The 24,860-nt window shown below is 36.6% G+C and overlaps 1 protein-coding gene across 1 annotated transcript; it reads right to left on the reverse strand.

Moving 5' to 3' along the window:
- Nucleotides 1-93: 93 nt before the first annotated feature.
- On the reverse strand, nucleotides 94-9,172 carry LOC112200887 (WD repeat-containing protein 36). The gene is made up of 18 exons (XM_024341897.2): nucleotides 8,959-9,172; nucleotides 8,851-8,878; nucleotides 8,575-8,675; nucleotides 8,069-8,272; nucleotides 7,690-7,933; nucleotides 7,226-7,401; nucleotides 6,496-6,578; nucleotides 6,049-6,121; nucleotides 5,481-5,546; nucleotides 4,252-4,294; nucleotides 3,737-3,876; nucleotides 3,243-3,455; nucleotides 2,395-2,479; nucleotides 2,015-2,309; nucleotides 1,518-1,779; nucleotides 1,172-1,385; nucleotides 827-1,032; nucleotides 94-527 (listed from the first exon to the last, which is right to left on the reverse strand). The coding sequence occupies exons 1-18, from the start codon at nucleotides 9,082-9,084 to the stop codon at nucleotides 378-380; spliced, it is 2,709 nt and encodes a 902-aa protein (XP_024197665.1). The 5' UTR covers nucleotides 9,085-9,172; the 3' UTR covers nucleotides 94-377.
- Nucleotides 9,173-24,860: the final 15,688 nt, after the last annotated feature.

Below are 24,860 nucleotides of genomic sequence, written 5' to 3' on the forward strand. Positions count from 1 at the left end.
AAAGAAAATAAGTGTGTAATCTACATGAGATATTACATTTGTGGGAATAATACTGTGCTCATCTACAGTGTATTTCTGGTTGTGCAAATTTGATTGTGTTTATCAAGACCATTTTCAGGAATAAGTAGTTGGGACCAAACTATATCACAGTTTACAACTGTATTATACAGATGATGTGAAATCTTCAATGTTAGCCTAGACATCTAATCAGTCCCGGATTCAATTAATTAATGGCCAAGACAACAGATCAACCACATAGAGAGAGCATCATCTCGCCAACTTGAGATTACAACAAATATTTTCTACTATTCAGAACTGAGACCAAACCCTAGCACAAAATCGGGGATGGCCAGATACAATAAAAAATTTTGGGGAAGTCAAAACTGAGAATTGCTAAGAAAAGTGACCATGCACCTGGCACTCTGAAACATTTTATCTACTCTTTGCCATGTGTTGCATTGAACGTCTAGGAGCTTGCTTGCCTTATCCTGTAGTCTTGACTGGCGTCGAATTGTTTCGCCATGTATCTGTCCAGGAAGAAAATTAAAACAAAGGCAAAAGACATTAAACAGAGTTTTATGACCAACTGGAAATTGGTGATTTTACTCTTTATTTTTTTAGTTTCATAAAAGCTAATAAGGCCAGTTTATAAGGGAACCATTTGTTCTCTAATTACAGTTCTAGTTCTGAGTTCCACTATTATCTAGGAGATATTATAATATTTCTAAAAGGTCTGTGGTAATGCTACTTGTTACTCATCTATTTCTGGACCGAAATGATTTATTACAAAAAGATGGTTGAATGCAGAAAGGAATTATATCTATACCTTCAAAAAAACCCTGATCACAGCTTGTACAAAGTCAAAATTGTTTCTGCATGCAGTCTCGTGTATAAAATAGTCGAGAAGCAGTTCAATTGGAAGCAACTTTTCTGGCTCTTCTTCATCCTCATCACCTACAATCTGAAGAATTCGAAGTTCCATATCCAGGGATGATGGAGACAAAGTTTTGATGAAATCAGTAAATTCTGAAACTGCAACAAAAGAAACACATCATAGTTAGCATTATCTCTTCCAAAGATTCGCAGCAATTAACAAGCCAACCTTTCAACTGAATCACAAATAAAACTTCAGTAAATCCATAGGGTACAGTCTAAAAGATAACATATTTACAATTCTTCATTTCTGCAGATGACTGAAGCGCTTGAAGGAATATTGATGGCGCTAGAGCAGCCTTTATTCTAGATGATTCTTCACCACCTTTTGCCTCCTCATTTGTCGACCCAGTAGGCTTAAACATTATTTCTCCTGAAAGAGATGGAACTGAAGGCAAAAAGAAAGGAGCCTTTTCAGGTTTCTTTGGGGGCTCAATCGGTTTATTTCGTTCCTGGAAATTGCATAACTTACAGGTTAGTAACCAACAAAATGTACTGAAGAACAAAAAGAATATCCATGACAGTTGCAAAAATTTAGAAATGAGGTTGCAAGCCTGAATAAAAATAGGCAGCAGTAAAAGTACCTTTATAATGTCTAAGTTGATTAAGCTTTGCCACTGGCTTTTAGGATATGATGAGAGAGTAACAAGATCTGGAATTTGCTGTACAGGACTTGGAAGAGTAGAAGCATCTTTCAGTTGTTCAGAGTTTCCAACAGGCTCATCAGAATCCTCAGCTTCAGAACCTTTTGTCGAAGAGACAGATGGCAACTTAACACTCACAACTCGCTTTCCACTTGCATAGGAATCTACCTTTGAAACTCCCGAAAACATTGATTGATTCACCCTGATAAAGTTGCAGGTGCAGAATGTGATGAAAAGGCAATATTCATGTTATCAATGACCAAAAAAAAAAAAATTACTATATTCAAATTCTTTGTTTTGCATGCTCATCCTTCACTGTTAAGCATAAATATCTTCGACTTTCCACTAGATACAATGAAGTTTCCCAATGACAATATCCCAATGAAGTTTCACTCACTGTTTAATTGCCTTGGAATTCCACATACGTGAAGACTTACCAAAGATAGACCCCATTTTGATCAACATGGGAGGTCGCTAAAATATCCATATTTGGTGATAGAGACAATGCAGTCACAGACACATCAACATGCAACGCATCTATTTGTCTTGCTAAGATAACATCCCAAACTCGAAGACTTCCATCCATACTGGAAGACAAAAGCCATTTTCCATCCTCACTAAAACACATGTCTGTAACACGATCAGTATGGCCTTCAAATTTACGAACCATTCTTGATGCCACAACATCAAACAAGCGGATAATTAAGTCATCAGCCGCAACAGCCAAAAGACCTGAAAGTTAATTTGATTGATCACAACATAATCCAAGGAAAGCAGGATAGAAATCATGCCAAAAAATATGTCAAACAAACGTTACCATTCAAGCGATTGAATACAATCCTGACAACAGAGCTCCCAACTTCCCATCTAGATGGCACTCCACGTCCCTTGAAATCCCAGACCTGTACATCATAACAATTGAGTGAAAGGTCCAGAAAACTTTAGTTGACCCAGAGAAAAGTATTTCTGTGTTGTAGGAGACTTATAAATGAGACTACAAATTGTATTGATAGCTGATAGAAAAAAACCGAATTTAGCAGCTTAAAATGAACAGGATGGCAGAAGCCACACAACTAGGGATGGGAATGCAAGATTCCTACTGCTTTTTGGTAAAGCGGGGAAAGCAAAGAGGAAAACATCTTTTTTATTTCCATTGTAGTGTTTGAATTGTGCATGTATATTGAAACTATAATTAATCAGTTTACCAGTAATGACTAATCCATTTTCTCAATTTAGATCTCCACACTGTCACATACTAGTTTAGAGTTCAAACCATCCTGATTTCAAATCCTGGTTCCGCTACTCGGCCTAACACGCAGTTTGTCCACTCGATAAAATTCATATATGCCATCGGTGGTTTATATAGAAATATCCATTCTACGAGTGGTTTAAAACTTTAAATAATTCTATGATTTACATTCATAAATGATGAGTCTTAGAAAATATATTGGATAGCGGAAGCAGATACCTCACAGAATGTCCAGCAGAAAACAGGAGGGGGTAAAGCTGTTCACATTATGTTTACATAAACAAACTCTTCTTTTTATTTAATTTATTTAATCATTTGACAATTTACTTAACAGCATATTCCTGTGCAAAGTGCCTATCTACCGGTAAGTCCAATAGCAAGGTAGAGAATAACGTATGAGAGAATTACAGACTGACCTTTATGTCTCCGTGATATCCAGCACTTATCATGTGAGTATTAGTTGAATCACAAGCAATTCCAACAACTTCGCCGTCATGGGCACAGATGCTTCTTTCCGATGGATCCACATAATTACCTCGGCTGCTTCCTGACTGCAGGTTGAACCGCTCAATCCAACCAACAGCGGTCCCTAGTATGGCAAAATTTCCACATGCACTGATGGCACAGGCCTATCACCAAATAAATACCAATCATTCAGTGAATTTCGTAAATCATTTCTAACAGTGGTTGCAGTATAGAAGTGGTTTTACACAAGCCTTTCAGGTTGCACAGAAAATACACATTAGCACCGGATCTTTTTATGAAGGCAGTTGCCATTTCGTACATTTCAAATAAAAAAAAGCTCATATGGATACCAAAAGAGAAGAAATATCCAACTTGATTATTTCTTGTAAATATTGCTCAAAAGGTATTGGAAAAGAACAATAGATATGGTAAATGAAGTTCTAACCTTCACAGGTGTTGGGTTTTCTGGTCTTGGTTTCAGAATATGCTCCCCAAGAACAAAGTTTTGAAGTCTCCAGACATATGCCTGTGCAGTATCCATATGACATGTAACAACATTGCACCAATCTCGCTCTCTTATTTCAGCTGATATATATTTCCAAATAAAGACAAATATAATTAGAGGTGCTCTGATAAACCATACAAATTATACAGAAGAAAACATATAGCAATTAGCAAGTCCTTCATTAGCCAAGATGAAACTGATTTCTTAAATTGAATAGGCTTAATCAGCAAATTCCTAATGGATTTAGCTGCACAAATCTACTGCAATTTCAACTCCACATTGTTGAGGCCAAGAAACAGCAATAAATTCAATTATATAGTGAAGTATTATTTTGACAGCTCATAGATTAAAGTAGTATAAGACTACAATTCTAAATCTAGTATTCTAAGATTAAAGTAGTATGTCAGTTAAAGGTGTTATTACAAGGCGAACAGAAAATTTCTGCAGGAACTTACCACAATCAAAAGCAATGACAGGTTTCAGTTTTATCTCTTCCTCCTAGAACGGAAAACAGAAATTGAATGGTTAATTCATCTGCAGTCTGAAATATCACTACTTATCTTATCTTATGAATGTAACATTCAAACCATGAAATATATCATCCGCATATACCAAAGAAAGTTTAATAATAGTTCGCAGTCAGGCATTCCACACTTGGAGTGGAATTTGACTAAATACCAAGGTTATTAGATATGTATGTTTCTAGAAAATGGACTAGTATACTCTGGCAAAGAAAAGATTTAAACAATCATGTCACTAACAAAGAAAACATGTCAACAGCATGAACTGACAATGGTAAAACACTTCAGAAAGATGCAAAAAGGGGAGGAGGGAATCAAATACATAACTTAAATAACTACCCACATCTAACCCAAATCCCTAGTCCAGGTAACTTTATTTTATATTAGAAAGAAATAACTCAATATGAGAGAGAGTAAAGAACAGTGGAAAAGAAGCTTAGAAGCTACAACTCAGAAACAGTGGGCAAAATGTCAAAAATAGAAACAACCATAAACTAGAACATCCGAGGCGTTAGGTAAAGTTGCATTCTAGTTTAAAAAAATTGTCAGCAAAGCAGTTGTCCCCGCAGTCATAAGAAAATGAAGCCAAAGTCCAGAATTGAGTCCTCCCACACACAACAACAACCACAACCCCCCCCCCCTCAAAAAAACACCCCCTTTCCTCCTCTCTCTTTGCATTTTTAAAAGTCCTTTTGTATCTTTCCATCCAAATGACTGCATACCAAGTCCATGGAAGCATAGTATCATAAGAATGAATCCTTTCCTTAAAAAAGAAAAGAAAAAAAAAGTGAAGTGAAAAAGGAAACACAGACAACACTGATCTATGCTTAAGCTTATCAATTTAAAATTCAATTTGAATAAGATTGTATTTACATGCGCATTGCATAAAACAAAATTTTAAAATTCAGACAAATGATTATACAACATGAACAGGAGTCAAACCAAATAGCTGAACTACATGGTACAGTCTGAGAAAAGACTTTAAAAACAAATTTCATTTTTATAAGAAAAAAACAAGATAAATTTAAACTAATTTAGGTGCTTTTATTGAGTTCAGTGCATGCATGATATGATTTGTGATACTACAATAATTACAATTAAAGAATAAAGTAAAGATAAATAATACAAATTTAATTTAATAATAGGTCTCAGTCAAGTCATACCTTCACCCTGAGTTTCTTTGCTCGTTTTGTTATATGACGTTGAGAAAGCTCTCTACTTTGTTGATCCTAATCACAATAAGTAACTATATAAGAATAATGTATTGAATTTTGAATAAAAAAGAGACGTGAGAATTTGTTTAGATGTATTATACTGATAATTGATAATGTAAACCGTGAAAATAACTACTAGATGAAGGGGCCACATACACTACTAAAGAGGTGAATGATTCATATGTAAGTGTACTCGGCATATGGCTTTTATGTACGAAAAAATTTAACAAAGATTGGTATCGAACTAACCATTGATGAGCTCATAGATAGTTAGTTCAATTGTTATCCTGAAATTTTTGCATGTCTATCTATAGCACACTAAAGCCCTGAAACGATACACAATTGAAGATTAAACTGAGCTATTTGACTGCTAGAGTTTCTATATTAAACGGGTAGTGCCTAACATACTTGAACAAGCTAATGACAGAAAGCAAGGGGAATATTAAGAAACAATTTAAAAATAATAATGATGTTCCTATTTGTCATCAAATAATTCAACTGATGTGTGAGTCCGAACCTGGATTATAGAGAAAAGGCGAAAGGCACGATCCTGACCAGCCGATAGAATATGTCTCCCATTTGCATAAAACCTAATATTGACAAGTGAAATTGATAAAGAATCCATGCCGAAATGCAACCAGTCCCTCAACAAAAAGTAATGAAATAAGGTTACAGAAAAAATAGAAATTTTACAAGTATTTCACTAAAGTCGTACAGAGTTCAAACTAGAAGTCCAGAAATACTCAATTTGTTGTGTAGAAAAAAAAAATACTATAGGATAAAGAGCAACAACCATGAAATTTTTTCAACTAATTTGATCTAGGAAAGAACCACAAGACAGCACATAGCCATATCGATGGTTGCACGGTCAATGTTCAAATATATTCGACCTTCGTTTTTAACTATTACAACAGAGGGTGAAGCTAAATATTAGCAGCTAAAATCGATATGAACAGAATTATACCTTATGCATTGTGGAGGAGCACTATGACCACTTCTAAACCGTAAAAGACGAGCATCTCCATCGCTTGTGTCAAAAATCCACATCTAAAGACACATAAAGAGTCAGATCTTAATCAATTATACATCCACATTTTAATCTTGGTTATCCAATACTTTTTTATTTTTTGAGAAGTAAAAATGCCATCAATATTACATACTGGTTGAAATAGCATGGGAAATAATAACAAATCAGAATAAACCTCAAGCAAGAAATAAAAACAACAAGAAAGCCGAGTAACTATTATCTAAAAAAAAAAATTGATGTTGAAGAAGTATTTAATTCTGCAAAACAAATAGGGTCCTGTTGGAGAGAGGAAGAAAACAATCTTCAAAAGGGATAAACATAAACTTATAATTTGATAATTATTTTTGTAGTCCTAAGTTCAATTAACATGCCTATGCTCGTAGAACTACTATCAGCAGATATAGATATACTAAGGCAGCAGAAACTGTATATCGTTCCCAATCATGGTTGGTTCATGGAGCAGATAAGCTCAAGTTGTCATGGTACTCATGGAAACGCTTCTTTGCTTGAAGAAGAAGGAAAAGCAATAAACAACTTATAACCACTGACTTACAATCACCAACTTATTTCCTATGGTCCTACCTACAGAGTTTGACAACCTAAATGTGTACAAAAGAAATAAGTAACGCAAAACGAAAACCATGAAAGAACACTGAATAACTCTTACTTTAATAGAATTGTCTGATGATGAACTCATTAACACTGGTTCATTCACAAAAAAGTGCAGTGAAAGTATAGAACCATCGTGTGCCTCTTTTATAACTGATTGAAGCCTTCTTTTTTCGAGATTCCATATGCTTATAACACCAGAAGAACCTCCAGATGCTAGAAGAGGCTGCCCATCTAAAAAGAAAGAATACATAGCATAAGCTAGCTTAACACATAAAAGTCAACACATTTCAAGATTGATGTCCATATAAAAACAGAGAAAATGGATTATGTTGAACAGGAGGGAAATCAAAATTATGCCAAATGTTTTAGTGTGTGGAAAATGCCCTTGTACATCACCCACTTTTGACAGTGTGCTAGTACTGTATGGTACTAAGAATAAAAGAAATAATCCAGTAGCATCATGTAAAACAGTACTGCACAAAGCATTAGTATTATAAGCCAACAGCCTGACGTTCTTACCTGTGCTGAAAGATAAGGCAGTCACAGCACCTCGTGTTGAATGGGAAAACGTCACCAACTCTTCATCAAATCGTATGTTGTGAACATGAATTTTTCCATCAGCACAACCAACTGCAACAACATCTAGCGCAGGAGACGAAACACAGCTGCATATAGAAGATTTCCATCCCTTGAACTCATACAGTTTTTTCTTTGTGCTGATATTCCAAAGCTGCAGAGAACCTTCTTGACTCCCAATGACAACCTGTGCAGATCACAATGAGGGTTTAATTTTAGATTGAAGGGGAAACAAAGTCCCCATGAACTTTAATGAGGAAAGAGTTTGAGGTCAATTTGTACTGAAAATGTCACAAAACTTCTTTAAGAGAAAAGAAGTTACCTTATTTAAGTAGGTATCCGGATGCATTATACAGCTAGGAGTAAAATTTTCGTCCAACTTAATATGTCCAACCGGATCATGATTCTCATCAATTCCCTTAAATGTCCATATATACAGATTACCTTCAACATCAACACTTAGGATATGCTCTCCAAACAATAGCAACAAATTGACCTTCGCATTATGGGCGCTCCACATAGCAACCTGTAAATGTCCATACAAAGAAGTGACAGAGTGATGATATAGGCCATTGGTTCTCACACCACTATTTCCACCAGATTGCATTAAAATCACTGTCAAAGTTGATACCAGCACAATGAACTTCTCAAGCGTTTACTCTAAATTGATTTCAAAACACATGTGTCACTAATATAATATGTCATCTACTGTGGTTAGCTTGAGAATGCAAAGATTTAATTCCCAAGTTAAGACTAGCACAAGGAGATTAATTTAGTCACAGCCCTCCCTATCCAAACACACTCACAGAAAAGGAGCTGCTAACCAACCTGATGAGATCTCTTAAAAACAGCTATATCAGTCCCATACGCAGCGAATGTGTAGTCCCGATACGAAGCAAGAGCTCGAATCTTCTTCGGCAATTGCAGACCTTCAGAAATGAAAGCAAACAGAGTTCACATAACCACACAAACTTGATCAAAATACCCTAAAACCACACCAAAACGCAGTGAAGTTTTATCCAACAACACAAAAAAGTATTCTTCTTTCTTATAAAGCTTGAAAATTTAGAAACTCGAAAGCCAAAACAAGAGAAAGGAACTCACCGACGAGGACCAGAGTGAGCTTTGCGCACTGCAACAATGGAGAGCATAAGAGTATGAGTATTTAATCAGAATCAAAATTGAAAATTTACAATAGGAAGTGAAGATTACATTGTAAATTTGGAAGGCTTTGCCGACGCTGACGGTGACGAAGGCTTCAGTGCCGAGGCGCTGAACGGAGAAGGGAACAGAGGTGGTTGTGTAGCCGATTGCTCTGAAGGGTTCGAAGATTCCCATATTCTCTTTGGTTCTTGGTAATGCTTAGGGTTCTTCGGGAGGTTTTGGGAGGACGAATTAAGGAGACGCCGAGGAAGAAAGAGTGGAGAAGATACAGAGGGGTTTTAGGGTTTTAGGGAAGAGGCGCTTTCGGAGACCCGAGCTCCGAACCCAATCATTGATGAGGCCCAAATAGGAATAGATTCAACAACAAAGAAAGGAGGCCTAAAGGCCCATTAATAAGCAAAAAAAATTATTTGTTTTTGTTTTAGGGAATTTGAATATGCAGCCTTGCAGAGAGAATTGAGGGAATGAATTGTATATTCATTGATAATAGGGGTCTCTTTATATTGAGGATTACAAACAAAGAATCGGAGTCTCACAATGAAACATAATCGTACAATGATTAGGATATCTAAGAAGATATCTGTAAGACTAACCCTATTATAATTCGAACAAGTACTTAGAATTTGTGTCAGATACATAATCTAGGTGTCCTTAAATACTCTCCCTTGTGTCGCCCAAACGTCCTTGCACCTCTCGTTGTCTCGTCAAAAATCTTGCCGAGTAACAAAAACTCCCCCCCTGGTGTCTGCATCTCCCCCTGATGACAAGTAGGGCTGTCACTCGGTCGGTTCGAATCGGTTATAGGTATTACCAACTTCAAAACCAAAGCTTTCGGTTTCAAAACTGAGCTACCAATTACCAACCAAAATTTTCGGTTTTTAATTATATCTACCAAATTCGGTATTTCGGTTTTCGGTATTACCAACTTTAGAATAACTAATTCTTTATAATATAAATTAGAATGAACAAAACTAGGTTTTTGAATTTTATAATCATAAACGGTGTATTCATCTACTAATTATAGCTTTCTTTTGTATATATGACATCAAGTTCTAGCAATTTTCAATAAAACTAATTCAATATATGACATCAAGTTATAGCTTTCTTTAGAATAACTAATTCTTTAGAATATAAATTAGAATGAACAAAACTAGGTTTTTGAATTTTATAGTCATAAACATTGTATTCATCTACTAATTATAGCTTTTTTTTGTATATATGACATCAAGTTCTAGCAATTTTCAATAAAACTAGGTTATTCAACCATCTTTGACTAGGTTACTTAAAATACATGTACTATTAATGTAGTATATGTAGTAATGTTCATACTATTATAAAAAAATTTATGTTTATTTCTTAATATACATGTATGTGTATTGAAAACTGTAGTATATAAATCTAATATTTAGATAATCGGTAGCTTCGGTATTTACCAAAACCAAACCAACTTTTTCGGTAATTTTCGATTTCGGTTTTATCGGTCTCGGTTACCAAAAAGTCGGTTTACCAAACCTAAAACATCGGTTGGTATTCGGTTGGTTTGGTAATTACCAAACCAAGTGGCAGCCCTATGACTAGATCATGGGAGTTCGGATAACTTCCGTAAACCGATGCTAGCCACATGTTTCTCGAAAGTGGATTTGGGCACAAGTCTGCCACATTGTCCTCATATCGAACTTGGTTCACCTTGAACTTGAGGAAAGTTTGTTGTTGCTAATTATATAAAAACTTGGGCGATGTGTGCTTGGTGTTGTTGCCTTTGATGTAGCATTGTTTCATTTATTCAATGCAAGCAGCATTATCCCTATAAATGCTCGCATGCTCATCTATGGTAGACTTCAAACCATAAGTGCTTCGAACATGCATAATTATAGATCTCAGCCATATACATTCACGAATAGCTTTGTGAAGAGTAATAATCTTTGCATGGTTTGAGGATCTAGTGACAAGTGTTTGTTTTATAGACCTCCAAGATATCGCAGTCTTTCTCATGGTGAACACATAACTAGTTTGGAAATGATCTTTGTGTGGGTCAGAGAGATACCAAGCATCAGCAAAACCTTTCAAAACAATAATCATGTTTTGGGGAGGGGAAAGAGAACGCGGGCCAAGATTAGCGGCGTTTCTGGTGTATGATGGGTCTGAATCCATCATCTCTCTATATGGATAGAATAAGTCCATATCAATCATACTACTCAAGTATCGAAAGATATTGTTTACGCCAGTCTAATGAGGTTGCGTTGGCGCAGAGCTATATTTAGCTAACAAGTTCGCGGTAAATGAGATGTCTGGTCTTAGTGCATTAGGTTAAATAAAATAATGCACCTATTGCACTTAGGTAGAGCACTGCTGCCTCTAACGCGTATTAGTCATCATTTTTAAGACGAAACAGATCTTTTTTAGGATCAAGACTACAAAAGACCATGGGGGTGCTTGAAGGCTTAATTTTATCTGTATTGAAATGCCTAAGCATCTTTTGGGTATAAGCTGATTGATGAATTAGGATACCATCAACACTGTGCTCAAGTTCCAAACCGAGACTGAATTGTGTTCTCCCAAAGATCATTCATTTCAAACTCATATTTCAACTATTCAGCTGTTTTCTTTAACTCCTTAAGGGCTTCCAATGAAGTTCATGTAATCAACATGAACCGCGACAAAATCCAAAACTTGTCATAGATACGCACGGGCATAGTTCATCATTGACATATCTCTTCCGAATCAAGTAGTCACTTAGTGAGCGTTTCAACCTTATTGCAAATGCGCTCCGTGGTCTAGAACTACTTAACTTGGGTAAATGAAGTCCATCAGTGTAGTACCCCGGAAATTCGGTATTATTTTTCGAGGATTTTCTGAAATTTAATTAGTGGTTATTGGATGGTTTCGTGGCTCATGGATAGAGCGGAAGTGTTTCAGGCGAATAATTATACAGGAAGTGTAATTTTAAGGGGGGCGCAAAGGTCTTTTTATTCATTGGGTTTCTCTAAAAACTTCCTTCATGAAAATCGTAGAGCGCATCAATATGAGTTCCTGGACATGTGGAACGCGGAAATCGGAGTTCATATGAGAAAGTTATGAGCCATTGAAAATTTGGGAAATTTCTATAAATAGGAGAAAATTCCGGATTTTTTTTTTATAAATCCCAGAATTTCCCTTTTTTCCATTTTCCTCCCCCAAATTCTCTCTGTTCTCTCTCCTTCGCGCAGCCCAGACCTGACGAGTTTCGGTCGACCCGACCCAACTCGTTCTCTCTCCTCCGGCCACCTCTGAAGACGGGACAAGGCAAGGAACGTTCAGACCAGCATTGTCACACCCCGAATTTTGAAATAAGGATTCAAATCCGGAACATGACTAATAACAATACAAATAACGTTCTGAATTTTTCTCTCAGAAACAACCCCACCTTACACCTCTTAATATTACATAAACCAAATCCTCAAGCTACTTATTACAGCACACTCTCATCAAATCAAATTGTAAGCTCAAATGAGTATAATTCTCCTCACAAAACAAATGTTGTAAATCTAACACTAATACTCTAAACCGCACGATCACTGCCCTGATTCTCCTGACCTGTGAGATTACCCGCTACACAATTTGAATAGTGTACCGGGATTGCAACAACACCAAACCTGTCACACCCCGAATTTTGAAATAAGGATTCAAATCCGGAACATGACTAATAACAATACAAATAACGTTCTGAATTTTTTTCTCTCAGAAACAACCATAGCTTACCCTCTTAATATTACATAAACCAAATCCTCAAGTTACTTATTACAGCACACTCTCACCAAACCAAATTGTAAAACTCAAATGAGTATAATTCTCCTCACAAAACAAATGCTGTAAATCTAATACTAGTACTCTAAACTGCACGATCACTGCCCTGATTCTCCTGACCTGTGAGATTTCCCGCTACACAATTTGAATAGTGTACCGGGATTGCAACAACACAAAACCCGGTAAGCTTTTTGCAAAGCTCGTGAGTAAACAAGAAAGAACTGTTGATTGATTAAATTACAATTCTTATAACTCAAGTAAACAATCAACAAATATTGCAGCATTAATATGTGAAATAACATTGAAGCAACACATGCTTGATTTTCAAAATATATCATGGATAGATATTTGATCAATTTCACATAACACCTTCACATATTCAAAATATATCATGGATAGATATTTGATCAATTTCACATAACACCTTCACATATTCAAAATATATCATGGATAGATATTTGATCAATTTCACTAACACCTTCACATATTCAACATATATCATGGATAGATATTTGATCAATTTCACATAAGTACATTTCTCTTTTTAGTGAATTTTCAGATTAACTGGTAACAAATCACATATCCACGTGTTAGGGTCCATAATACCAAAACACGGGAAAACCAGGTTGACTGGTATCAAATCATAAATCCACGTGCTAGGGCCATAATCCCAAAGCACGGGATACCACATGCTAGGGTCCATAATACCAAAGCATGGGTAAGCCACAGCATACCAAGGCCACTCTCCAAAGTATGTATACTCAAAGTACCACCCTTCCTAAGAGTATAATAGTGCACTATCTGTAGGGACTAGGGCCCAAGGCTTAACGTCATCATAACACCCAAAACAGTTTTACCAGTAATTCACTTAAGCACGGGGTTGTTGTAATCACCCGGCTTCACAATTGTACTTCTCAGACATAATCAAGTTCACAACATACAATCTTTATAAATTTTAGATTGTAAATATGCATATGTACACCCACATAAGAGACATATTATTTCAAGACAGATCTTTACTTCTTAAAATAATTTCCACATATTCACAATTGGCCATATAAAATAGCTTTCACATCACATGATCAACATTTCATTATTCAACAATTAAATGGGAGATTAATAGCTTGAATAATATCCAATCAATTCTCAATCATTTCATCATGCTAATCACACGCCAATCAACATATATATTTCACGTAAATATATATATACGTAATCATCCGCTCAGGAATGACTACTAATACCAACTATAGTTCAAGTATAAAAACCGTGAAATTCATTTGTATAATAAAATCATTTTACTTACCTATGGACCGTAGTTGATCAAGTCCATATGTTTTAAAACAAATATTTATTCCATAAATATTTTCACACAATTACCACAAAAATAAAGTAATTAAATTTATTCGGTTCGTAATATGAACCATGTGAGGTTTACTCACCTCTAATCCAGCTGCGTCTTCTAAAAAGTCGAATATATCAATATTCCGAACGCTCGTCAACTCAAACCGTCAAGTACCTAATCAAGTATGGTCTTTGCTTAGTAAACGAAACACGAAATAACCTTAAACGATGATCCAACGGTCGGATTCTAAAATAAAGACGATCCAACGGTCGGATTCAAAAATAAAGGTGATCCAACGGTCGGATTCGAAAATAAAGACGATCCAACGGTCGGATCGAAATTATATGATGATCCAACGGTCGGATCCTCACGGATCGCCCTTAGGATCATCCTCCAAAATTATCACGAAGATCCAACGGTCGGATCTTCCTGAATCGTCCTTATAAACATCTCCACAAAATTTCATGAAATCCGACGGTCGGATTCTCACGAATCGCCTTCCGAATCACTATTTCACAATTATACGAAGATCCAACGGTCGGATCTTCGCCCGTGACCACACAAAGTCATCGGGACAGTCATACGATCAACTTTTTGATGCCCCCCCTAAATAACGTTCGATTTCGAAATAAAACCGTTCGAACTATTTCCACAACTTCTCCAAGCTTCGTACTCGCTCCTAATACCGAGAAATCAATTATAAAAATCCACAGAATTTAATTTGGATTTTTCGGGGTATTACAAAACCCGGTAAGCTTTTTGCAAAGCTCGTGAGTAAACAAGAAAGAACTGTTGATTTATTTAATTACAATTATTATAACTCAAGTAAACAATCAACACACTCACAAGATAACTCCAAAAATCATATAAACATAAAAGTAGGTATTTTTCGATACTCTCTTTTAAAACTCAATCAGCAAATATTGCATCATTAATATGTGAAATAACATTAAAGCAATGCATGCTTGATTTTCTTTTTACCAACACCCTCACATATTCAAAATATATCATGGATAGATATTTGATCAACTTCACATATTTCAAATATATCATGGATAGATATTTGATCAATTTCACATAACACCTTCACATATTTCAAATATATCATGGATAGATATTTGATCAACATAACATAAGTCTTTTTAGTGAATTTTCAGATTAACTGGTATCAGATCATAAATCCACGTGTTAGGGTCCATAATACCAAAACACGGGAAAACCAGGTTGACTGGTATCAAATCATAAATCCACGTGCTAGGGCCATAATCCCAAAGCACGGGTAAGCCGCAGCATACTAAGGCCACCACCAAGGCATGTATACTCAAAGTAAGCACCATTCCTAAGAGTATAATAGTGCACTATCTGAAGGGACTAGAGCCCACAGCTTAACAACCACGCAGCACCCCCACGAAGCATAACCACGAAGCACATTTACCAGTAATTCACTTAAGCACGGGGTTGTTGTAATCACCCGGCTTCATAATTATATTCTTCAGACATAATCAATTTCACAACATACAATCTTTATAAATTTTAGATTGTAAATATGCATATGTACACCCACATAAGAGACATATTATTTCAAGACAAATCTTTACTTCTTAAAATAATTTCCACATATTCACAATTTGGCATATGAAATAGCTTTCACACCACATGATCAACATTTCATTATTCAACAATTAAATGGGAGATTAATAGCTTGAATAATATCCAATCAATTCTCAATCATTTCATCATGCCAATCACACATCAACCAAAATATATATTCCACGTAAATATATATATACGTAATCATCCGCTCAGGAATGACCACTAATACCAACTATAGTCCAAGTATAAAAACCGTGAAATTCATTTGTATAATAAAATCATTTTACTTACCTATGGACCGTAGTTGATCAAGTCCATATGATTTAAAACAAATATTTATTCCATAAATATTTTTACATAATTGCGATATTTTCACACAATTGCGACAAAAATAAAGTAATTAAATTTATTCGGTTCGTAATATGAACCATGTGAGGTTTACTCACCTCTAATCCAGTTGCGTCTTCTAAAAAGTCGAATATATCAATATTCCGAACGCTCGTCAACTCAAACCGTCAAGCACCTAATCAAGTATGGTCTTTGCTTAGTAAACGAAACACGAAATAACCTTAAACGACGATCCAACGGTCGGATTCTAAAATAAAGACGATCCAACGGTCGGATTCAAAAATAAAGGTGATCCAACGGTCGGATTCGAAAATAAAGACGATCCAACGGTCGGATCGAAATTATATGATGATCCAACGGTCGGATCCTCACGGATCGCCCTTAGGATCATCCTCCAAAATTATCACGAAGATCCAACGGTCGGATCTTCCTGAATCGTCCTTATAAACATCTCCACAAAATTTCATGAAAATCCGACGGTCGGATTCTCACGAATCGCCTTCCGAATCACTATTTCACAATTATACGAAGATCCAACGGTCGGATCTTCGCCCGTGACCACACAAAGTCATCGGGACAGTCATACGATCATCATATTAAAATTTGAAGTAAAACCGATGGTCTGATCTTCACAGATCGTAAACCGAAGATAAAACGTAAAAACGTTAAATAGTAACGTCAAAACGTAAATCCACTATTTATCAACTTTTTCTAAAATAATCATATAATATATCAAAACGCTCGTATGGATGCATAGATGAATAAACTGAAAACAGAACACAAAAATACGGCCGGACGCGCCGCCACGCGCCGCCACAAGCGGCGGTCAAACCGGCGGTCAACGCCGGCGGTCAACGCCGGGCCAACCACCCCCGATGCAAAAGTCGTCAACTACAAACTTCTTCAAAATAAAAGGGTGATCAACTTTCATACCTGGAGCTAAGCGAGATTCGGTCTAGATCGCCCTAGATCAAGCTTTGAAGTTTGGATTAATCTGGAGCGTCTGATCCAAACCCAGATTCAATCAGAACCGTCGAAAAAGTCAAACCATGATCTAGCGTTCTATACACAAAATCGTGATGAAAGACTTACATGGGGATGATCAGGGGGAGGAGGAGATCACTAAAATGGGAAGGATCGGCCGAGGGGACGCCGGAAAAGTGGAGGTCCGGTCGGGTCACCGATCGGAGGCTGGGTGGCTTCGATCCGGGGATAGGGACAGCGGCGGAGTAAATCGACACCACAGGGAGGCTCGTCGTAGAGCGGCGATCACGGGGATGGCCGGGACGTGGCCGGAAGACGCCGGGAAGTGGCCTTTGGGTGGTCTTAGATGTGGTTTCGCCTCGATTGGCATCACTTTTGTGGCTTTTGTTCAAAACGGGGGTTTTGGACTTTAATCACTTTGTGATTCGTGCATTGAATCGAGACCGTATGTGTTTAGGTACTTGACAGGCTTGTGTTGAGCGGATTACGGCAATTTGTGCTTATCTTGGTTAGCGTGTGAAGACTCAGCAAGATTCAGAGGTGAGTAAATCTCTTAATATTCGTTATGAGTATAATTACCATATTGTCTTCGAGTTATTAGGTTAACTATGACTATAGTTGGTATTAATGGCATTCCTGAGTAGCTGACTACATGTGTGTGTGTATATATATTTACGTGAAATATATATATATATATATATATATATGTATTTGTGGTTTTGTTGTGATGTGAACAATAATTGAAATGAATTTATTATTGCTCGAGAATGGTGAAATTGTGTATTGAGTTGTGATTGTAGAATTTCATGTGTTGAGATACCATGGGTCTAGTATGACTGTCTTATTTGAGATTTAAGATATGGTAGCTTGTGTAGGAATATTTGTATAATGAATCGATGACATAAGTGTGATGAATCTTTGTGATGATTGTCATGTATAGCTTGTATAGGAATATATGTGTAATGAATCAATGAAATCTGGGTGATGATCAGTTGGATGATTGTTATCTGTGTGATGACCCAAAAAATTTGTATGATGATTGCTATCTGTGTGATGACCGGCGAAATCTATGTGATGATCAGTACAATGATGGCTATCTGTGTGATGAACGATGAAATCTGTGTGATGACTGCTCTGTAGCAGAGTTGAATTATTATTAAGTTAACAACGATCGGGAAGACTGCTGTGATGGTCAGAGCTACCTACGGATGTCAGAGTGTAGGGTTATGATGATCACTATGACTTGAATTGCTTGTCTTAATGTGACCTCCTGAACTAAAACTATACGCAGGGGTTATTATGAGTTGTTTCGCTTATTTTGAATTGTGATTGCCTTGTTTTCTTCTTGATTTTATTGATTGATGGTTTGATTAATCTTAAGGGCCATAGTGGTGAGGATTGTGCTTTGTGATGAGGATAGGAAGGTGATTCATTGTTTTCACCTTTGATGGCATGTTGATGACAAAGGTTTCTGGTGGGAAGGAAATGAGTGTGATCTTTGTGACTCGCCATTATGTGTCAAAAGATTTCCAAACATTACTTGAGGAGGTTTTGTTTGACTGGAATTTGTGTAATTGGATGCTAGGTTGAGAATCTGAGCATGTGATTTTAGTCACGAGTTGACCTACGTAAGCATGTTATGAAAGGATTGAAACAGATGGTTGTAGTTGTGAGTTATGTGCTTAGCGTTGTTTAGGTTGAGGTGACTTAAGAATGTGTTTCTGCTTTGTGGTTTTTAGTTTACTCATACAAGCTTTCATAAGCTTACCGGGTTTGTTGTGTGGCAACTCAGTGCACTATTTGATGGTGTAGAAGTTGATCCTGCAGGTCAAGGAAATCGTGGCTGAAGCTGAGACCTTGTAGCAACTGATCGGGTAGGAAGCTAATTTTGTGGCTTTACTGTTGTTAAAACTTCCGCTATGTAGTAAGCTATGAGGAGCAGTTTATTATTATATTGTTAACATAATTTAATTCAGAAACTCTGTGTAATGTAATATGTAACTCTAAAGAACAAGTTTGTATTCACATTGTGAGTTCGGGACATAGCTTGTTGCCTTTGTTTAAAGGAAAAATTTTCTTAGTTGTTTTGTTTGATGTCCGAACCATCACGCTTGGAAATTTTCTTGTGTTTGATTGATTTTGTTCTCTTAATTGTGATTGAAATTCGGAGCATGTCAATCAGGAACCTTCATGTAAATTCGGTATCTAGATTCCCATAAAGATACGTAGTGACCACATTCGTAAGCTGCATATTCAGTTATTTGGAAACTACCAAACTGACAAGGTAGTGGAGTGTAATGATATCCATTACGGAGGAATATGTTTCCTCGTAGTCGATTCTAAGGCGTTGTGAGAAGCCTTGCGCCATAAGGCATGTTTATAATCTCTTTTTCTCATCACGCTTTCTAACAAAGACCCATTAGTCAACAAGTTTTATGTTAGGAGGTGTTGACATTGCTGACTCAAAAAACCTTCATTTTCGTTAGAGAATCCAATTCAACCTGAATCGCATCTTTTTATTTATGAAAATTCTCTACGTTGGCATTCATCATTCATCAACGGAACGTGGTTCGATATCATTGGACTCAACAAACTCATGCGCAAAGAAATGAGCGAATACAACATCATAATGATGGAGTTTCTATCCCACGTCTCATGTACACTAGTGTAATTTTTAGAGATCTCTATATTCTCATAAATATGTTCTGACGTTGTGGCTTCCCCCAATGATAACCATAATTTGTGAACATTCTCATAAGACGGATTTTGAGTGTCGATGATCAAATGATCGGGTTGTGTCAAAGCATCCTTCAAACCCATGGCCCTCCCAAGCTTCCTAGCTAGGGCCATGGCATGTGCCGCGATAGTGCCATTGTCTATGTCGTTGGTGTCATGCCTACCTTTGTGTAGAGTGGTGATACATCCTATCATAGGAACGTCCATCCTTGCAGGCACGTTTACAGCAGATATGTGTGATCTCGTCACTTTAGCGAGGAACAAGATGAGACATAGTGGGGACAGAATACGACAATTCATGTTGTTCCTCTTTAACGTTGACGTTCTTATCTCCCTAACGATGAGAAGATTGTCTCATTAAAATGACAAGGGTTTTAAGTAGTAGACAAGGGTTGGAGCTTCAAATCTAACATATATGCCCATTCATTTGTGAGGACCCATCTTCGTGCGTTGTGGCGGCGCAATTGGCACATAAATCACGCACTCAAATATACGTAAGTACGAGATGTCAGACTAGTACCAGTCACTAGCTATAACTCATAGAAAGGTTGAGTGGCGGTGGGTCATAGACAAATTAGCACAGCTGCATGCAATCTTGCATAACCCCAAGTGGAAATAGGGGGATTGGTGCGCATGACATTTTGAAACAGTAACGCATTGTTATAGAACTTCGATAACTTATTTTGTTCTTCCACTGTACATCAGTGGCTAATGGGCTTTTAACACCAACATCAGTGCCAAGTTTGCTCTTAAACAAGAATATATTATGTGACCCAGCTTGAAAAGTCCGAATTACCCAGCTCATTTTGAGGTTTGAAACCAAAACCTTATTTCTTCCTCTACATTGCTCCAGCAACCACTCATAGTGTAAGACCTCGGAAATTTGTTATTAATTCCTAAATGTTTCCTGGGATTAATAAAGTGTTCGTTTGTATGATTTCGTGGTTCGAGGGTGGAGTGGAATTATTTTCGGACGAATAATTATTCGAAGTGCACGTTTTAGGGGGTTACGAAGTTTGACTTTTTATATGTTTAGATTTTGTGAGAACTTCCTTCACAAAAATTGTAGAGCGCGTCGATACGAGTTCGTGGACATGTGGAACGCGGAAATCGGAGTTCGTATGAGGAAGTTATGTGCGATTGAAATTTGAAGAAAATTCTATAAATATAAGAAAATTCTGGATTTTTTCATAAATCCCAGAAGTTCCGAAAATCTCATTTTCTCCCCCAGAATTCTCTCTGTTCTCTCTCCTCCGGCCACCTCCGACGACGGGACAAGGCAAGGAACATTCAGACCAGCATCGTGAGCCGCCTTGTGGTGGTGGTTTGCGCCATGGTTCGCCGGAAACAGCGGATCGGAGGGCCCAAAGTTTATGCTTTCGGGATCCGACTAGTTTTCCGATCTCTGACGACTTCCAGGCCGATTTCTTCACGATTTTGGAATGTCCTCTTCCTGCTGATCATCCCCATATAGGCCTTGCATCACGATTTGGTGTGTGGAGCAAAAGATCAAGGTGTGAAGCTTTCAACGGCTCTGGTTGAATCTAGAAACGTGATCAGACAACCAAGATTGATCCAACTTCCAAGCTTGAGGACGATCTAGACCGAATCTCACTTAGCTCCAGGTATGAAGGTGGCTCATCTCTTCATTTTGAACATGTTTGTAGTTGACGACTTTTGCATCGGAGGTGGTTGACTCGTCGTTGACCACCACCATTGACCACCTGCTGACCCGTCGCTTGTGGCGGCACGTGGCAGCGAGTCAGACCATATTTTTGTGTTCTATTTTCAATTTATGCATCTACGCATCGATACAGTCGTTTTGATATATTATAAGGTTATTTTGGAGAAAGTTGATGCATGTTAGGGTTTTAGGGTTTTCGATTCGTTTCGGTTTTCGATCCGTGAGGATTTGGCCGTCCGATCGACTTGTAGTTTTGATTTGTTGATCGTATAAGTGTTCCGAAGACGTTGGATGGTCTCTGATGAGGATCCGATTGTTGGATCGTCGTATAATTGTGTTTTGTGAATTGTGTGCTTTGTGTTGTATTGAGTGTGGCCTTGATTTGATTAGGTGATTGACGGAATTGTATGAGCGGAGTATGGATGATTTTGTGCTTGTCTTGGTTTGTGTGAAGACGCAGCAGGATTTGGAGGTGAGTAAATCTCACGTGGTTCATTTACGAACGGATTTATTTATTACTCGGAATTACTTGTTTAATTGTTAAATCATTTTCGAAACAAATTTTTTGTTTTAAAATATATGAACTTGATCGACAACGGTTCATGGGTAAGTTAAAACAATGTTTTGATATAAAATGATTTTCGAGAGGAATAATTTATAAAACTATAGTTGGTATTAGTGGTCATTCATGCGTGAATGATTACGTATATATATATATATATATATATATATATATTTACGTGGAATATATATATTGGTTGGTGTGACATTGGTGAAGTAATGATGGTGATTTGATTGAATTATTATTGTGAGCATTACTCTTTTCTGGATTACAATTCATCATGTGAGTGATTGATGTAATTGTATGAGTGTAACGGTATACAATTCATCATGTGAGTGATTGATGAAATTGTATGTGTGTAGCGGTATACAATTCATCATGTGAGTGATTGATGAAATTGTATGTGTGTAGCGGCATACAATTCATCATGTGAGTGATTGGTGAAATTGTATGTGTGTAGCGGCATACAATTCATCATGTGAGTGATTGGTGTAATTGTATGTGTGTAGCGGCATACAATTCATCATGTGAGTGATTGATGGAATTGTATTAAAAGAGTATTTGGAGTTGATGGGTGATCATCTACTTTAGTCAAAGTCGATGGGTGAACATCAACTATCGACTTTAGTTTAGAGTTGATGGGTGATCATTGACTTTAGTGTGAGTTGTTTGACTTCTTCATTTATTTTCCTTTTCCTTCTAATTGTTGAATTTTATGTAATCTCCTGAACTAAGTTATATGCAGGGATTACTGTCTTTTGAATTGTTTGTTTTAATGTAATCTCCTGAACTAAATTATATGCAAGGATTACCGCTTTTTGTATTGTTTGTTTTAATGTAAATTCCTGAACTAAACTCTATGCAGGGATTTATATGATTTGTTTTGTTTATTTTCATGTGATCTCCTAAACTAAGTTTCTATGCAGGGATTACTGATTTTGCTTAATTCTTATTGTGGGTACAGTTGTGGGTTGTGATCTGTAGTGATTGGGAAATGAGTTGTGAGGTCATCATTTTGACAAATGCTTTATGTTGAAGGGAAGTGAGTGTGATTTGTCGTTGTGATGATATGTTATGATATGAACTTGATGTTTGGTTGTGTTGTGGAATTAAATATTGTTGCTTTAATTCATCTCACGAATTGAGAAATTATAAGCATGCGTGACGTGAGTCACTTTAATTGAGTTTACTCATACGGGCTGAAAAGCTTACCGGATTTGTTTTGTTCAATCCCGGTGCACTATTCTATGGGGTAGGGGTTTTTGTGCAGGTTAGAATATCGATTAATGGTCGTCGAAGCTGAGGTATACGTTGGGTAGCGTGGACGTCGAGTGGTACTCTTAGTTTTAAGTCTTTCGCTGTGTAGTGAGTTGTGGTGGGTGCGTTTACTTATTGAATTATTATTCGGTTTAATTTGTAAACACTTGGTGATGTGATATTTGACTCTAGAGAACGAGTCGGTGTTGACATTGTGAGTTCAGTTTGTTTGTTGCTTAGTTTTAATGAAAAATTTTCTAGGTGTGTTTTCTTGTGTTTGTTCTCGCGTTTCGGATTTGAATTTTCTTTATTCAAAATTCGGGGCGTGACACATAGAGTTTTTCTATTGGAATCTCCATCTATGCTCATTTGACCTCCCATGCTCTTTACACCTCCTATTTGCTTTTTAAAAAGTAACATTTGCTATCTAAACCTCTTTTAAATACCTAACTTAACCTTGTAAATGGAATGTTCCAAGCATTAAAGATGAGTTTTATTGCTCCCATAATTGTTTGTTTACTGAAAAAAAAAAAATTGAAATAATTATTGAAAAAAGCCATAGCTTGATAACTAATTAAATAATATTACCATAATTGTTTTTCAAACCTAATTGTTCATGTTTTATGGTTACAAAAATTAATTTGCTCATTTAATTATTTTATATAACGTTATCTTATATGCCTCTTCACAAGCTTATTTGGTTTAGTTTACACTCAGTTTCATGATCTTGTAATACTAATGAGAAGAACATTAATCTAATATTTTTTCTATTGCATCATAGTTTTGTTCTTGTATAATTCACCAAGTAATTTTGAATGCATTATCTTTTGAATCTTTTTTTTCTCCAGAAGTTTTCATGAACAAATAAAATCATAAATGAGATTTGAAAATGGAAATGAAATTGTGTTTCTATTATTATAAAGCTTTGGAGAGAGAACAAAAATATATATTTTTTCTTAATATTTTGTTGTCTGTATAGTTTTTTTTTTTTCCATATAAGGACATATAGGTCATTTAATAATTAAAAAATGAGTGAAGTCTGGTAAAGTAGATGAAGAGCTCCGAATAAAAACTCTCCCGCTCATATTCTCCTCGGCCTCTCTCTCTCTCTCTCTCTCTCTCTCTCTCTCTCTCTCTCTCTCTCTCTCTTTAATTTGTTTGATCTGTTTTTTTGACACTCTAATCTTGAGTTTCAGTTTCATTGCCTTGTACGATCATCAAGGCGTGACCTTCATCGGCCTAGATGACGCCGATTCAAGATTATGCTATTATACTTCTGTAATCTCTGACATTTCCGTTTGCGTTCGATATTGGGGATCTGATGTTCCCACAAATTTGCAGCTATGGAAAGGCGGATAATCTAATATATTGTTAATGTCCTCGAGAGCATTGGGGTCCGTTTTTTGTTTGGGTATTTAGGGATTTTTGATTTGGGGCCCAAATTGAGGGTTTTTAATTGGGTGATTTGATTTACAGGTTCTTGCGCGGAAGGCAAATTAAGAATCAGTATTCTTGGAAAGGATTTGGGGCAATCTCTAATGCTATACAAGAGCTTAAAGTATTGCTTTGTCACTGTTTATAAAGAACAAGATTTGATCTATTAGTATTTCTTTTATCTATAAAAAACTTGTTTGGGAAATGTGGAGCTGATTTTGGTT

Source organism: Rosa chinensis, chromosome 4 (genome assembly GCF_002994745.2).
Source record: "Rosa chinensis cultivar Old Blush chromosome 4, RchiOBHm-V2, whole genome shotgun sequence".
Taxonomy (NCBI): Eukaryota; Viridiplantae; Streptophyta; class Magnoliopsida; order Rosales; family Rosaceae; genus Rosa; species Rosa chinensis.

Coding starts and splice junctions, on each gene's coding strand:
- LOC112200887 (XM_024341897.2), bottom strand. CDS start 9,084: ATGGGAATCTTCGAACCCTTCAGAGCAATCGGCTACACAACCACCTCT. Junction 7,934..8,068: donor CGGATACCTACTTAAATAAG/GTAACTTCTTTT, acceptor TGATCTGCACAG/GTTGTCATTGGGAGTCAAGA. Junction 1,033..1,171: donor ATCTGCAGAAATGAAGAATT/GTAAATATGTTA, acceptor CTTTTGTTGCAG/TTTCAGAATTTACTGATTTC.